Source organism: Orbilia oligospora (assembly GCF_000225545.1).
Source record: "Orbilia oligospora ATCC 24927 unplaced genomic scaffold scaffold00006, whole genome shotgun sequence".
Classification (NCBI taxonomy): domain Eukaryota; kingdom Fungi; phylum Ascomycota; class Orbiliomycetes; order Orbiliales; family Orbiliaceae; genus Orbilia; species Orbilia oligospora.
This window is the reverse complement of record NW_011645563.1, coordinates 408,939-423,016: the sequence shown is the minus strand read 5'-3', so window position 1 is coordinate 423,016 and position 14,078 is coordinate 408,939. Positions and strand designations below refer to the sequence as shown.

Sequence of the window (14,078 nt, the reverse complement as noted above, 5' to 3'; positions counted from 1 at the left end):
ATATGACGCACAAAGCCAGTGGGGGCAAAGGGTTACGTACATCTAACCTGGCCTGAGAACGGCTATGATCATCTATTTAAAAAAAAAACGAGATTCTAGAATCCGGGAGATGATTCGAATGAGGTCATATGTGTACTCCGAGGCTTCGGATCCGGATTGGGAATATATATGCGGCGGCGAACGGAGATGTATGTTGCTTCTTGATCTTGGGTTTATAAATTATAAATTACATCTCGAAGATCCACTTATTATCGGCTAACCTACACTTGGATTTGAATGTATTACATAACTTTCGTCGGTTATTATAAGAAGAAAAAATATTCTTACCACGGTGTTCATGGATTTATTAGATTTTAGATGATTTTTGCTGCTTGCACGCATATGATAGCTAACCCTTGACAAATCCCATTACCAATGTCTAGCGTACACAATATACCGATCCATGGCGTTTAGAACCCTCTTTAACTCCTTCTTTGAGATTGCTTCTCTGAGCGCAATACCCTCGATCGCATGTTGACCGTCAAGGTACTTTACTAAACGGTCGAATAATGCAACAATATCCGGCGGCTGACCTTCTGTTAACCTTTCGATCCATGTAGATTCTAAGGGAGTCGCTCTTGAAGGATCAAATACGATTGAGTCTTCCAGCTGTCCGCTTGAAGATTCCATCTTTTCGAATGGTGTGCCCGGGGTATTGGTCGTAGGGTTGGTAGACCTCGAAGGGACAGTTATAGATGAATCTGTAACATCAGACCACCCGGTCCTCGGCCGACTATTTGAGATACTAGAGTCTCCACCCGCCGAGAGACTTATTTTTGGTTCTTCTTCGATATCTCTCAAACTGGTATTTGGTATCGCCGTGCCGTTTGCGATAGATTTTTCAATACTGGTACTCATCATTCGCGGGCTATTACCATTATTATTCACCGCCGAAACCGCAGTTGTAGCACTGAAAGTAGCGGCTTGTATCATTTCAACTGCCGCTTCGGCTTGTTCTCTCTTTTGCCGTTCTCGAACTGCTACTTTGATATCCTTCGGGATCTTGAGATACGCGAATGTAAGTAGGTTTGTAACCCATCCATAGCGCATCAACCATGCTAGCATATCCATGTATGCTTGTCTATGATCCTTTGACGGGATGTAGGCAGAGTACGGCCTAGGCTTCCCGGATAAAAGTGATAACATTTTGGGCAGCGGTGGTAATGCGGGAAATAACCTCGCAAAAACGATGGATTGGGATACTAGTCGTTTCATATCCGCGTTTGGGGAGACGATGTAGTATCTTCTGTAGTGAAGTGGCATTATGGCACGAGCTTTCCGCCAGTAAATCAGATGGCGGGCGAAGTACTCTATGTACTGGTATTCTGGGTTTTCTGGATGAGGCGCGCTAGAGTCTGATGTCGGAGAGAGCATTTGTGCGAAGGAAACCGTGGGACGGCAGTTTTGGATGAACTGGACAAAGGAGGCGCTGAGTGAAGATTGGTCTTGGTCTAGAATAATTTCCTTGATGATGTCGTCTACGTCTTCAAGGAAAAGAAGTGTGAAGTGGGGTGTCATGAGGGCATCTTCGCCTTCGCTTGGAGTGGCGCCTATAGTTCGGAGAGTTGTAAGATGCATACCAGGTAACTGGGGTTCCGAGATGGAGGGAAGCGCAGCTGTTTCCATCATTATCGGGATTTGTAGAGCAAAGTCAAAGTCATTGACTTTTAGATGGGCGATTTTTGAGGCGGAGATTGATTGGTATAGAGTAGCGATTGCTGCAGCAAGAGTACTCTCACGGATGATTCTTAACCATAGCTCATGCATCGAATCACCACGCTTTTCACCGCGCTCTCTGATTTCAAGGATTCGTTCGGCCTCTCGGGCGACATAATCGTCGTCAGATTGTTGAGTTTTAAGCGCCATGGTAAACTGCTTTGCGACATCGTACATGTCGTGCATGCGTGAGTGATACTCTAGCTGCGGCGGGTTCATGACGAAGACAATGTGGAACATGGCAAGTTTACTCGGTGTCGCCTCAACTTTGCGGGGTTCTCGCTTTATCTTCTTGCGTTCAGATGGTGGTGGGTTTGGGCTTTTTGAACGGGATAGTGCGACTGCATCTGGGTCTTCGTCGTCTGCGTCGTTACCCTTCGTATCTTCGTCGTCATTATCCACGTCGCTGGTATGCACTTCTTTCTCTTCTTCCCCCTTAGGGCCCTCACTCTTTATTTTCCTCTCCTTCTTCTTTCTTTGCCATGTTCCATCAATCCTACTGTAACACGGGTACCCTAGGAAAACAGAGTGGTCGACTGAAAGCTCGAATCTACTCTTTGCCAAAGCTCTAGGAACACTTAGCAGCCCCGCTAGGACATTATGCCTGAACCCGAGCACATGTTCCCACTCTGCTCCAACTGCTTCCCCGGCCTCGTCATCATCCTCTTCTTCATCATCATACTCATGATCTGAACCCCTCCTCCTTCTTGAAGATCGCTGATCATAACTCCTACTTCTTTGCGAAGTTACCACCGACCGTTCGGTCGCTATCCCGCCCCCATAAAGCCTAACGGTAGACCTAGATTTCCTATCATCGCCATCATCGTCATCTGATGATGACGACGAAAAACTTGAATTGGAGGAAGTATAATCTGTATTCGTTTCGCCGATTCTCCAGGAAGAAGTATTATGTGCTGCTTCAGAGCGGGGTTGTGGCGGGTAATGAAAGACGAGATTACCGCCTGCAGGATCCCGGATCACGAGGAGTATGGCGACAAGAGAAGGGTTCGGGATTAATGAGCGTTCCGTTGCCATCGTTGGGTTTGGGTTTTCGCTTGTTCTTCTTTCTTTTCGGGATTTTATCTGGGGTTTAGATGTGGGTTGTAGCTAGACCGGTCCCACCCGTGTCTTTGGTGTTCATGCTGGATGTTTGGATGACATGTTCGACATTCTTTTGTGATATCGTACACCGGATATTTTCTTGTCTTCAGCTTGATATGGAAGTTAATCAACTTATGGTAGTTGTAGTTGAAGGGAGAGAGAGAAAGGCTGTTGGAATCATGGTGTTGGAACGAGGTCGGCAATGCAATTAACGCCAAGACATGTGCTTGGGAGTCTTTAAACTCGCGCGACTGTTCGGCTTTTGGCTTTTAAACTTCATCTTCTCCAAGTCATACTTCTTCATCATCATCAAACACAATGGGTGGTTTCGATCAACAAAACAGAGTCGTAAGTTCTACACCGCCTTGTTTCCGTCTTGCGGTACTTTAAATACTAACATTTTTTCTTCTCTCATCAGGGCTCCAAATTCGGTGGCGGTGGTGTCGCCGGCCATTCCGCTACAAATGCAGATCGTCGCGAACGTCTTCGTCGCCTCGCCCTCGAAACAATCGACCTCGAAAAGGACCCTTACTTCTTCAAAAACCACGTCGGATCCTTCGAATGTCGTCTATGCCTTACTGTCCACCAGAACGATGGCTCCTACCTCGCCCATACCCAAGGTCGAAAGCATCAAACGAACCTCTCCCGTCGTGCTGCTAAGGAGCAGCGCGAGGGTAAGAATATCGACCGTATCACGAACCTACCGGCTGGTATGATCGGGCAGCAGATTGCCGTCAAGAAGAATTTGTTGAAAGTTGGACGACCGGGGTATAAAATCACCAAATGTCGAGATCCAGTGACGCGACAGCAGGGGTTGTTGTTCCAGTTGCAGTATCCAGAGATCGGGACGGAGATTCATCCACGGTATCGATTTATGAGCGCGTTCGAACAGAAGGTTGAGCAGCCGCCAGATAAGGATTATCAATACCTATTGGTCGCAGCCGAACCGTACGAGACTGTTGGGTTTAAGTTACAGGCGAGAGAGGTGGATAGAACGCCCGGGAAGTTTTGGACGCATTATGATAAGGATACCAAGGAGTTTTTCCTACAGTTGTTCTTCAAGACGGAGAGAGAACAGAGATGTGAGTTTTTCCATACATTCGTCAGATATTGCTCTATAACATGTACTAATCTTTTTTTCTAGATGCCGGTGTGCCTGGTCTTGCTCCGTCGATCCGTAAGTAAGGGGTTGGATGTGCTGCTCTTGATTTTGGTGTTTCGGGGTTATGGGATCTCACAGAATGGAAATGTGCTTGGTTCAGTGTTATATCCTTTGCGAAGGTAATGAATGATGTTTATGCCATCATCCAATTCAAACCACATCGGCTGACTTTTACCTTTATCAAAAAGTGCTCGCTTTGGGAATGAATAGAATATGAAACATATCAAAACACATTTTGTTATTAAAACAAATTCATAGACCTACATAGTCTCTAATCGTGAGACTAAATTTGCACTCAAAAACAAGTAATGCGCAGCATTGGAGAATCGGGTCAAGAATGAAGTAAACTGACCTATCGGTCGTCATTATGCATGGTAGGGAGAAGAAATAAACAAAAATCTAAAAGCAGCAGAAGCTGCCATCTCCAATACTCCTCGAGACTGGGTGGTGCCGGCGGGCCTTACTACTCGGCCCCGGCACGAGGTTTCCCGGCTTGGGACCTCTGCCACTGCGTCTCGACGGACTCGGACCAAACGCCCAAGCCTCGAGTGGTACCCATCAGGGCTTCTTCTAGAATACCCCGAATGAGGTCCTCTCTTGCCGACATAATATCGGCGTCGGCCTCCGTATGGGAGGGTTTGGTGGGATCAGCCTCACCACCCTCGGTTGCCCTCTCGGCTTCCTTTCGAGCTTTGGTGCGCTCGCGGACCCTGTAAAAATTCAAGGAAATCAGACTTACGTTCTAAGTAATAAGTGAAGGGGAAAAAGACCACATACTCTTCAAAAGATCCGCCCAAGCTTTCACTTAGGACCATGTCGGCCCATGGCTCCTCAGACATAATCCAGCCCTCGGCGCCCATGTAAACCTCAGGGCCGCCTCGTTGAGCTTTACTGATATAGTCGAATGGTTCACCATGAACCAACCACCAAACGCCAACAATAATGGCAACGTACTCGTTGATACGAGTATTGTCCTGAATGACTCCTCCACCAGCTCGTAGGAGCAATCTGGCGAACTTGAGAACGCTCCAAATGACAATCCAAACTTGCTCCTTCTCGGGCATTCTGATCCTAGAGTTTTCGGGGATAGGTTCTGTAAGCCAAGCGATTTGGGATTCGGTTAGAGTTTCGTAGAGGACTTCTTTCTCCTCGCCGCTGCAGTAGCGAATACGTTGGGTGATGCAGCGTTTGAAGAGGGCGAAATGCTCAGGAAGGATATCTCGACTGAGGGTTTGGTGCCAGGGGAGTTCTGCTTGCATTTCGGGGTACTCCCGGATCATAAAGTGGTCTTCGATAAAAGATGACTCGCTCTCTTCTCCTCCTCCTCCTTCCTCTTCTCCTCCTTCTCCAAGATCATTGCTTTCGGATACCGTGTTCTCCTCATCATCGTCAAAACCTCCATTCTCTCCGTTACCTTCTCCGTCTTCGTCTTCATATTCATCATCTTCTTCCCCTTCTCTTTCAGTGACTTCGACAACTTCATTGTCTTTATTTTCGTCGGCTCCATTAGCAGTGGGAATCTCCATCCTAATCCCTCCCTGCTGACCGGACCAATCATCGCGAATCGATGAAATACCAGCCTGAGGTTTCATCATAGCTCTGTCAACCCACCCAAGAATAATGTTCTCGAGCTCCTCTTCAAAATCTATAGGTTGATAGGTCCTGGGTTTACTAGGTTGTTTGCGAACAATAGCGAGAATACTCTCGGCGAAGGCGTCCTGTTCTTCGTGAGAAAGTGAATTATCTTGAAAGATACGTCGGAGGGTTTGAACAGTCATTGGGATGTTAGGAGGACTTTGGGGGTTGGGTAATTGGAGTGGTTCGAGGTCTGGAGATTGAGCGGGTATTTCATGTTTGAGGGAGGTGGGAGACTCGTTTCCAGCTGGAAGAGTGGTAGTGTTATTCGAAGCCATCTTGAAGGATCGTGGAAGTGACGGTAGATTTAGTGATAGGTGTCACGGAAGGCGTGATGATGGACGTGCTGGGGAGGTTAAAACGCGAGTGATGGAGGTTGCACGGGGAGGTAGTTGCGTAGTTGAAGGCAAAAGGAGGGGAAATGGGTGGCACACAATGGGGGTAGAAAGTTAATTGATACAGCATAAACACAATTCAAAAAAATGATAATATCCTATTCATATTAAGTCCACCAAGGGCTAAAGCTTCAGAAAATATAAGATGATAATGCATGCTAAAGTGCTGATACTAATGACGCGAACATAGAGATGCCAGCTCTCAGAAATCCAATGCAGCTGCCAATTCCTTCATGTCCATCTATAATCAAGTCTAGTTAGTAAAATGTCAAACGTTGTCTCGAGTTTAATCATATGGAAGGGGTGTTAGTAAGGAAACTAACATTCATCTCTCCAAGCACTTTCTTAACAACCACAACTAGCTCCTCTCCTTTGAAAACATCATCATGCCTTCCTCCGACAATCTCGACGTCAACATTAACTCCTTCCGCCTCCAAAGCCTTCACAAACCCTGTCGCCTGCCTGAGGGATAGAAGTTCGTCGTCCGTGCTTTGCAGAATCACAATTCTGCCATCATACTCGCTCTTCCACCCCGGTAAACAAGTAGGGCTAGCATCGAACCAGACTCGCGATGGTGGTCCAAAAGCATTCTCGACAAAGGAAGTATAATGTGGATACTCGTCGACCAAATCCAGCAAGTTGTATATACCCTCCGTACACACAACAGCTCTGGGAAGTCCTCCTGGAAGAAATGGTACAGCCGATGGGATAGCAGAATCAATATTCCTGCCATTATATATCGACCGTAGAGACTGTAAAGCCAAAGTTGCACCAGCAGAATGTCCAACTAAAATATAATTCCTCCCAAACTGATATTTCTGTTGAAGGAACGTAATTCCCGTAAGGATATCGGCAATATGATCGGGGTGACGAGCATTATTCCCCGGTTCTCGATCAGACGGAGATAATCGATAATTTAGCGTAGCTCCACAGAGGGTAGTATTATTGGGAGTATGAATAATGGCATGCAGAAGACGAGTTGCATCCGCTTTCGAGTTCGAAGGATCACGCCAAGCGCCGCCGTGGATGAAACTTTTAATTTTTTTTGTGTTTTTAGTCAGTTGGCAACGAGAAGTGATATTTTATGGGCCTGAATGGCGACGAATGAGAAGGGAAAAAAGGGTCTAACATAATCCACTTCTTGTCGTGTAGGGAGCGCAGTTTGTACGATGGGAGATGGATGTCCATCGTCTGCAGCGGATGTGGGCCATACGGCTCACGGAATAGGATGAAGCCTGGCATTATGATGGTGGGTTATTGAGAAGAATAGTATCGAGTTATTGGAAATATAAGATACTTGATGCAGTTATTTGTATCATTGTTTTCGTATTCCCAGGAGATGTAGTCCCTGCAGATGGGAAGGGATATGATGGAGGGGTAATCTTGGAGAACCCTGCAGCTGGTGGGATGTGCTGGCGGGGCAGTTAAATCTTTGCGTTGGCTGTTGTAGAAAGGTCGGGTGCCAACCTCTGTCTTGGCAAACAAGGCTGATCTTGGCGAATATTTCGTCGTGGACCAGTGCACCAATCGGAACCTGTATCAGGCACCTCACTGTCCATTTCGGGTAAGATTTAACGACCAAACAACGCAGGATGACAAACGGTGCTTCGTGCAATTTATCACAGTGCAGCCAGCGGCTCACGACAAAGTATGTATGGCTGAGTTCTGCATACGGCTGCTGTTATTGAGCCCTGAAACTACCAGCCGCATGGAGGCCTCTTCAATTCTTGCTTTGACCCATACGTATGCGATAATAACTATGTATTATATAAAGCCTTATCCCACGTACCGCGCCGAACCTCGAAAATGTTTTTGAATACAAAATATTTAAACATGTACACCTAGCTACAGCAAAGCGCAAAATCAATCGATCAATCTTTGTTATAGAAAGGGTGCGTGGTTCGACCATATGAGCTCGAGTCTAGGTGGCCCTTGAATACTTTTGACATGCAGCATCAGAGTTCCGCGCTTGTATTGCTATTTTTCTTCTTCTTCTCGTGTATCCCAAAAGTCCTCGCTGTAGAATGGGATGACTTCGCAGACAATTTCGCGACCGACTTAGCGCCTTTGATCACACTTTTCGGCGAACAGGTGACGCGACAATTCTTGAGCGAGTCATTATCGATATGGGACAATATCATCTCAATGGCTCCTTTGGGCCTTCTCACCGCGGTGGTCTCGGTAATTCGCGTTTGCGGTAGTGCTTCACTTCGAGCGTTTATTGGAAGAGCACAGGAGAGCTCGGGTGTTGCGGAAATCGAAGTTCTCTCTTGTACTTCAGCGACGACCGGTGAACTTTTCAATGCCAGAGGCGGCATAGCTAGGGTATTCGGAAGTCCCCAGATATTGGAAGTCGTGGTTACCAAACCGAACGACCCCGACAAACCAGAGTTTGAAGTCACAACATTGCAAAACGCAAAGAAGTCATGGGTAAAGGTGGAACCGCGACGAGGTGGGAATAATCGACAGGAGAAGGCAGACACAAACGAGGAACGAGAAGCATTACTCGAAAATCTCGAATGCCAGCCTAGTTACCGAAGCCCCAACCTCTCTCTTAATGTCGGCATCGCAAAAATACCCCAGGGAATCATTTATCTCGCGGCGGTATTTGGTATGGTCCTTCAGGCCGGTATGTTTGATTATAATTCTGTTAGGTACAAAGTTTCGAGAACTAATTCCATACAAATTAGGAGTCTTGATATTTGCCATTTTGACCACACACCCCAAGTTCGTTCATCGGTTTACAGACCCAGAGGAAAGTGGGCCACGGCCATCATACGGATTACCATTCACATTAGTTGGTACGATACTGGTATGTACCGGCATGTTCTTTTGTGCATACATTATTGAGCAATGCACAGAAGAGATAGAGTATAAGCGGTCGAAAACCCAACCCAGCAAAGTCTACTGGGTGCAGCCGGGGGGTCAAAAAATTGGCGATCAAGTTTTCGAGTCCTTCATTAGGGAGTCTGATGAATATAAAAATCTGCCGAGGTATATAATTTCGACAAGATCTCAAAAGAAGAGTAACCGCCCTATTTTGCTAGGGATAGCCTTAATATGCTCTTTGGTTGGTTTCGTCCTGCAATTCGTCGGCTTGCGAGCGCTGCATTCTAGTGTAATATTTGCACAACTTGGTGCCACTTTGTTAATGTCAATCATTCGGGCGATGTTGCGCATGAAACGCTCGGATGACGAAAGTAATACAATATTTTCGAAGTCTTCCGGGGAGAAGAAAGACGAAGCGTCGGTGAATACAGAGCCCGGAATAGAACTCGAAACGATAGGGTCGGGAACGACAAAACCCGAAATGATAGACCCCGAGATGATAGAGCCGTGGAAAGAAAACCCCGAAATACTCCATGGCCACGAGCTAGATTTGCTTGCGATGAAAGTTTGCAAGGTCGACATGATTTTTCTGGGTGCCGCAGAGGGCGCGAAAATTATATTCGGTGTGAACTAAGACTCAAACAATGCAACCAAGTCAATGCTTAAGGTTTATAACGAGCTAACATTTAGTATCACAACTTTAGAATCGCCAAATCACGACCCAGTAGAACCAGGACTGGTGCCAGTGCCTGTACCGGACCAAGAACCAAATCCAGAGCCGACACCCCAAGGATTAGAATCAGAGCCAGGTTTGACAGATCAGGAATCGGAGTCGGGGCCGGGAACGGGATCAGAACTAGGATTAGATTCAGAATCGGAAGGAGAAGGACCCGAACCAACGATGGAGAGTGTTCCAGCCAGCTTACGCCCACAAGTTCCATCGAACTTCAAGGAAATTCAACTGGAGGAACTCCAGGACGATTCATTGTTGGATGTCAGACGTCAGCTTGCGCAGCTAGCCAAATGGCCTACCTTTGAGGTCAGGAATGTTGCATCCTCTCTAAAATCATCTATCGACGGTACTCTAGAGATTATATCACCCACAATTAAAGATTTCGGAGGCAAAACGCAATGTTTTTGGCCAATATTTGCTCGAAGCCTTACCTTTGGGAGCCCGGGGAAACTGGACACGAAAAATATTAAGATGAAGCTTACTAAATCGGAAGAAAATGGTCTCTGGCAAGCAGACGGGGCAGAACTGGAGGCATTGTTGGGATTATGGGCGCTATCACTACACCGAGGCAATTACCTCGAAGAAAAGAAACTACGGATATCACGTGGACCCGTAGACCAACCCCAATCAAACGATCCCAATCCTAACCCGAGGCCGAGGCCGCACAAGTTCTATGAGGAAAGTGTTCGAATTCTATCTGCCCTCGATGGCAGTGACGACACCACCACCACAACCGAGCAAAGACTTTCATCTGCTGAAAGGTGGTCTAATATATGGGTAACTAGGAGGTCTCATATTACTGAAAAATTTAAGTATATACCGGATGGAGATCGACGGGAACCATTATATGGGAACAACTGGGCCGGCACACACATGTTCGGGTACTCCAAGGGACGGGTGACTTTCCCAGGCCATTCTTTAGTCGCAAAAATTAACAATGAAAGCCTATCCGACAGCTCATTGATACGGCTGTGTGCACAGGATATCTTCTGTTTTTTCTAGAGACGCTTGTCCGGACTATTGACGGCAGCGATATCGGTGGAACAACGGAGGTCCGTCCAATAGTCAACCAAGAAGACGCAGTTTTACTCCAAAACACAGTCGTGGAGGCTATAGTAAATCTGTTCCAATCGAGCGGACTTGGAACAAGAGAAGATGCGTATATGTGCGTTTTTCCCATTTTACGCGGGACGAACAAAATGCCTCCGGCTAGTGGCGTTGAAACTGCGGCCATTGACCGTGCTGAGGCATATCGCGGCCAAGGCAAGTGGTCAAAGGCTTTTGAGATATTAGAGTGGCTGTGCTATGACCGCCTACCGCCAACCCCCTACAGGCCCGTGAGTTCGTGGTACAATAGCCCGCGTGTGGAGATTTCACTCGGTGATCTTTGCCATGCGGCCATCAGAGAGAAAGAGGATGGTGTTATCCGCCTTGGATTTGAGAGTATTTGTCGAATGCTTCAGAGCAACATAGATCCGGAGTTTGGTCGGCAATATGGCCAAGTCGGGCTTCAAGTTTGCAAAGATCATGATACCCCTGCGTTCAGGAAATACTATTCACTTCTCCAAGATGCTTCCACAAATTTGAGGAGCTTTACCGAAATTTATGGAGATTTCGATCCCCTAAGCTCCTATAGGCTGAATCTTTGGGCTTACTGGGGCCAAGTTGCAGCTATTCGGTACCTTTTGGGGCGGGGGATAGACACCACAGATATAGATATCAATGGTACATATAACGGTGATTCCCAAGATTTCCTTAGGCGCCCGGCGATATATAACGCAGTGTGGAATGAACACATCGACATGGTTCACATACTGCTCAGGGCCGGTGTGAGTATAGGCATTCAAGATCATTTAGGGAATTCGCCGTCCTTTATCGCGGCGAGTTTGGGCTATAGCGAGATCTTGGAGATGCTGATTCGATATGATTTAAATGCGGTTCGGATGACTAGCACAGGTCACGGCGGTTTGAGTCTTTTAATGATTGCGGCAGAGTATGGTCACGTCGAATGCGTTGAACAAATCCTGAAGGCTCTGCCACTCTCTGTCAATTCTAGATCCCACAATGGCGATAATGCGCTAGGTATTGCCTGCAGAGGGGTTGAGGAATATCAGTATAGTGATTACGAAGAAGAACACTATAAAATTAGGGACCCGCAACATGACGCAGTGATAAAGGCTTTATTGGAACATGGATGTGATGCACGGAACCGAAATAAAGAGGGAAGAACAGCATTGCATATCGCAGCTGAGAATGGCTCCGAACTGGCAGCCTCGCTTATCTTGGATAGCGGCGTAGCTGTCGATCTCAATGCCCAAGACTCGGAAGGAAACACCCCACTGCATTTTGCCATAACTTCTGAGGGAATCGTGAAACTCCTCATCAAGGCAGGAGCAAACCCCACTATACGGAACAAGAAAGGTGATACGGTCCTTGTTACCGCCATTCATGAGGGTTTATCGCCGACCAACGGAAATGTGCTTGCGCTGCTTACCTCAGGTACAGATATACGGGAAAGAGATGAAGCTATCCATGACGCTTTATTTGTAGCGGCGTGGAGGGGTAATTCAGACGTAGTGGGTTTCTTGCTGGGGAAATGCTGGGTCCCTTTGTCGGAACCTGAGCTGAAGAAAATATTTCTGGCCGGTTGTGAAAACGGCCAAAATAAAGTAACATCGATAGATGCTAAGATCTTGGAGCAAATTGGAAGACATGTTACTTGGAATTACATTCGTGAGAGCGAGGATTATGATGAGGGTCTGCCGATATCTGTATTGGCTGCAGATGAAGGTTCAACTGAAATTCTATCGTTGAACCAGGAGGGTTACGTCGTATACCACAACACGAGGGATGAAGATGGCAAGACAGCTTTGCATTTTGCGGCAGAGTATGGTCGTATTTGGCTGATCAGCGAGCTGATTCAAAAGGGCGCCTCGCCCGCCGACCGTGACGATTCTCAACGTATACCTCTTCATTATTTTTTGGAATATACAATCCTTGAAACCTCTGAGGATAAAATCTCATCGGTTCTAGGGTTTATTTGTGGGGAGAAGGCGATATCGATTGACTGTCACGACAAGGACAAAAGGACGCCACTATACCATGTAATCGATCGGATGGCACCTATGAATCGCAATGTCTACAATACAAACCAAGACAATTTGGCTAAGAGACTATTGGAAATGGGAGCTAATCCTGATGGCTTTGAGGGTGGGCCATCTCCTCTCCAGGCCGCAATCCGACGGGACAGACTTGGAATGGTCCAACTATTGCTTGAGAAATACAAGGCAGATGCCAACTACTGCCCTAAAGGATTTGAAACACTGCTTCATCAAGCTGCAATGGGTGAGGCAGATATTCGGATTATGGAGACCCTGCTGAAGCACGGAGCCGATGTCAACGCCACGTTGAAAAATCGAGCGACGCCCTTAACCTACGCATTATCTATATACCATCATGCGAATGACGGATTATATCAGCTCGGAGACTCTTATGCACTCAGACGTGCGTTTGTATTTAGTAGGATTAAAACCCTTCTAAATTATGGGGCACGTGTGATGGGAATCAGTTATTGCCACGAATGTGCTGTAGGGAACGGCTTGCTGGGAGACTTTGTGGATGATTTACTCCCACTCCAGAATTCAATACTACTCTACAGAAAGGATGAGGAGCTGCCGCAGGTTGTGAAACTATTACTGGCCAGTTGGAAAAATGAAAATCCGGGGATGACTAAGGAAAACGCGATGAAGGAACTCGGGGGACGGGCTGCTTGGAAAAAGGGGGGTGTCTGGGAAGATTATGAAGATATCAACCTCGGTTCTTTAGGGGTTTTACCTAAGAGTTTACCCGAAGCACTTTCAAAAATTGAACCTCCGGACCAGAATATTGAAGGAAGTCTTTCATAAAATTAAAATATACTTTTGTATCGTATTCATCAATTCGCTTCCATATATATCACCCCCCACCCACGTTGGATAAAGATTAGTGTTGCGTGTGATATTTACAAATTAGGAAATATCGTCTACCGGGGTCCCCTGTCCGTTACCGTCGGGTGCTGACCTAAGCAGGATACAAGCTTGCACTGCTTCTTTGACCACAATTAAGCGACTTCGTGCTCGAACAGCTGCAGAATCGAGTCGCGGAACAAAGCGAGAAAGGTTTCTTCCTTTCCCTTTCAACGATCCGCGTCAACGTCGCCTTATTTTTTTGTTATCATTGTTACCTTTATCACCGTGCGTTCGGTAGCGCGGATTAATCTTTATTCCTTTCATTGTACTTGTGTGTGCGTGGATGCAGCCATGAGTCTGCCTTGCACTTGCGCTTCTTGCTCTGCTTCTTCCCACACAGCTATGACCATTTAATCAACTCCACAACCAGGTACTACTTTATAATCTATTTTATTCTTCTCACGTACACAGCAAGAATAAACAGCATACCGATTTCCCCAGGGCACGAACAATACCGAACA

At 46.7% G+C, this 14,078-nt stretch overlaps 6 protein-coding genes across 6 annotated transcripts; 3 read left to right on the top strand and 3 right to left on the bottom strand.

Moving 5' to 3' along the window:
* Positions 1-408: 408 nt before the first annotated feature.
* Positions 409-2,790, bottom strand: AOL_s00006g151 (uncharacterized protein; the record flags this gene model as incomplete). Its single annotated transcript, XM_011119460.1, has 1 exon — positions 409-2,790. The coding sequence occupies one exon, from the start codon at positions 2,788-2,790 to the stop codon at positions 409-411; it is 2,382 nt and encodes a 793-aa protein (XP_011117762.1).
* Positions 2,791-3,174: 384 nt separating this feature from the next.
* AOL_s00006g150 (uncharacterized protein) lies at positions 3,175-4,041 on the top strand (the record flags this gene model as incomplete). Its single annotated transcript, XM_011119459.1, has 3 exons — positions 3,175-3,204; positions 3,275-3,938; positions 4,001-4,041. 3 exons carry the CDS (start codon positions 3,175-3,177, stop codon positions 4,039-4,041), a joined length of 735 nt encoding a protein of 244 aa, XP_011117761.1.
* Positions 4,042-4,481: 440 nt separating this feature from the next.
* Positions 4,482-5,931, bottom strand: AOL_s00006g149 (uncharacterized protein; the record flags this gene model as incomplete). Its single annotated transcript, XM_011119458.1, has 2 exons — positions 4,482-4,728; positions 4,796-5,931. 2 exons carry the CDS (start codon positions 5,929-5,931, stop codon positions 4,482-4,484), a joined length of 1,383 nt encoding a protein of 460 aa, XP_011117760.1.
* A 319-nt stretch (positions 5,932-6,250) lies between these two features.
* Positions 6,251-7,290, bottom strand: AOL_s00006g148 (uncharacterized protein; the record flags this gene model as incomplete). The annotated part of the gene is made up of 3 exons (XM_011119457.1): positions 6,251-6,289; positions 6,372-7,080; positions 7,178-7,290. 3 exons carry the CDS (start codon positions 7,288-7,290, stop codon positions 6,251-6,253), a joined length of 861 nt encoding a protein of 286 aa, XP_011117759.1.
* Positions 7,291-7,995: 705 nt separating this feature from the next.
* AOL_s00006g147 (uncharacterized protein) lies at positions 7,996-9,511 on the top strand (the record flags this gene model as incomplete). Its single annotated transcript, XM_011119456.1, has 2 exons — positions 7,996-8,677; positions 8,739-9,511. 2 exons carry the CDS (start codon positions 7,996-7,998, stop codon positions 9,509-9,511), a joined length of 1,455 nt encoding a protein of 484 aa, XP_011117758.1.
* A 24-nt stretch (positions 9,512-9,535) lies between these two features.
* Positions 9,536-13,515, top strand: AOL_s00006g146 (uncharacterized protein; the record flags this gene model as incomplete). Its single annotated transcript, XM_011119455.1, has 2 exons — positions 9,536-10,507; positions 10,567-13,515. The coding sequence occupies 2 exons, from the start codon at positions 9,536-9,538 to the stop codon at positions 13,513-13,515; spliced, it is 3,921 nt and encodes a 1,306-aa protein (XP_011117757.1).
* Between the last annotated feature and the right edge of the window lie 563 nt (positions 13,516-14,078).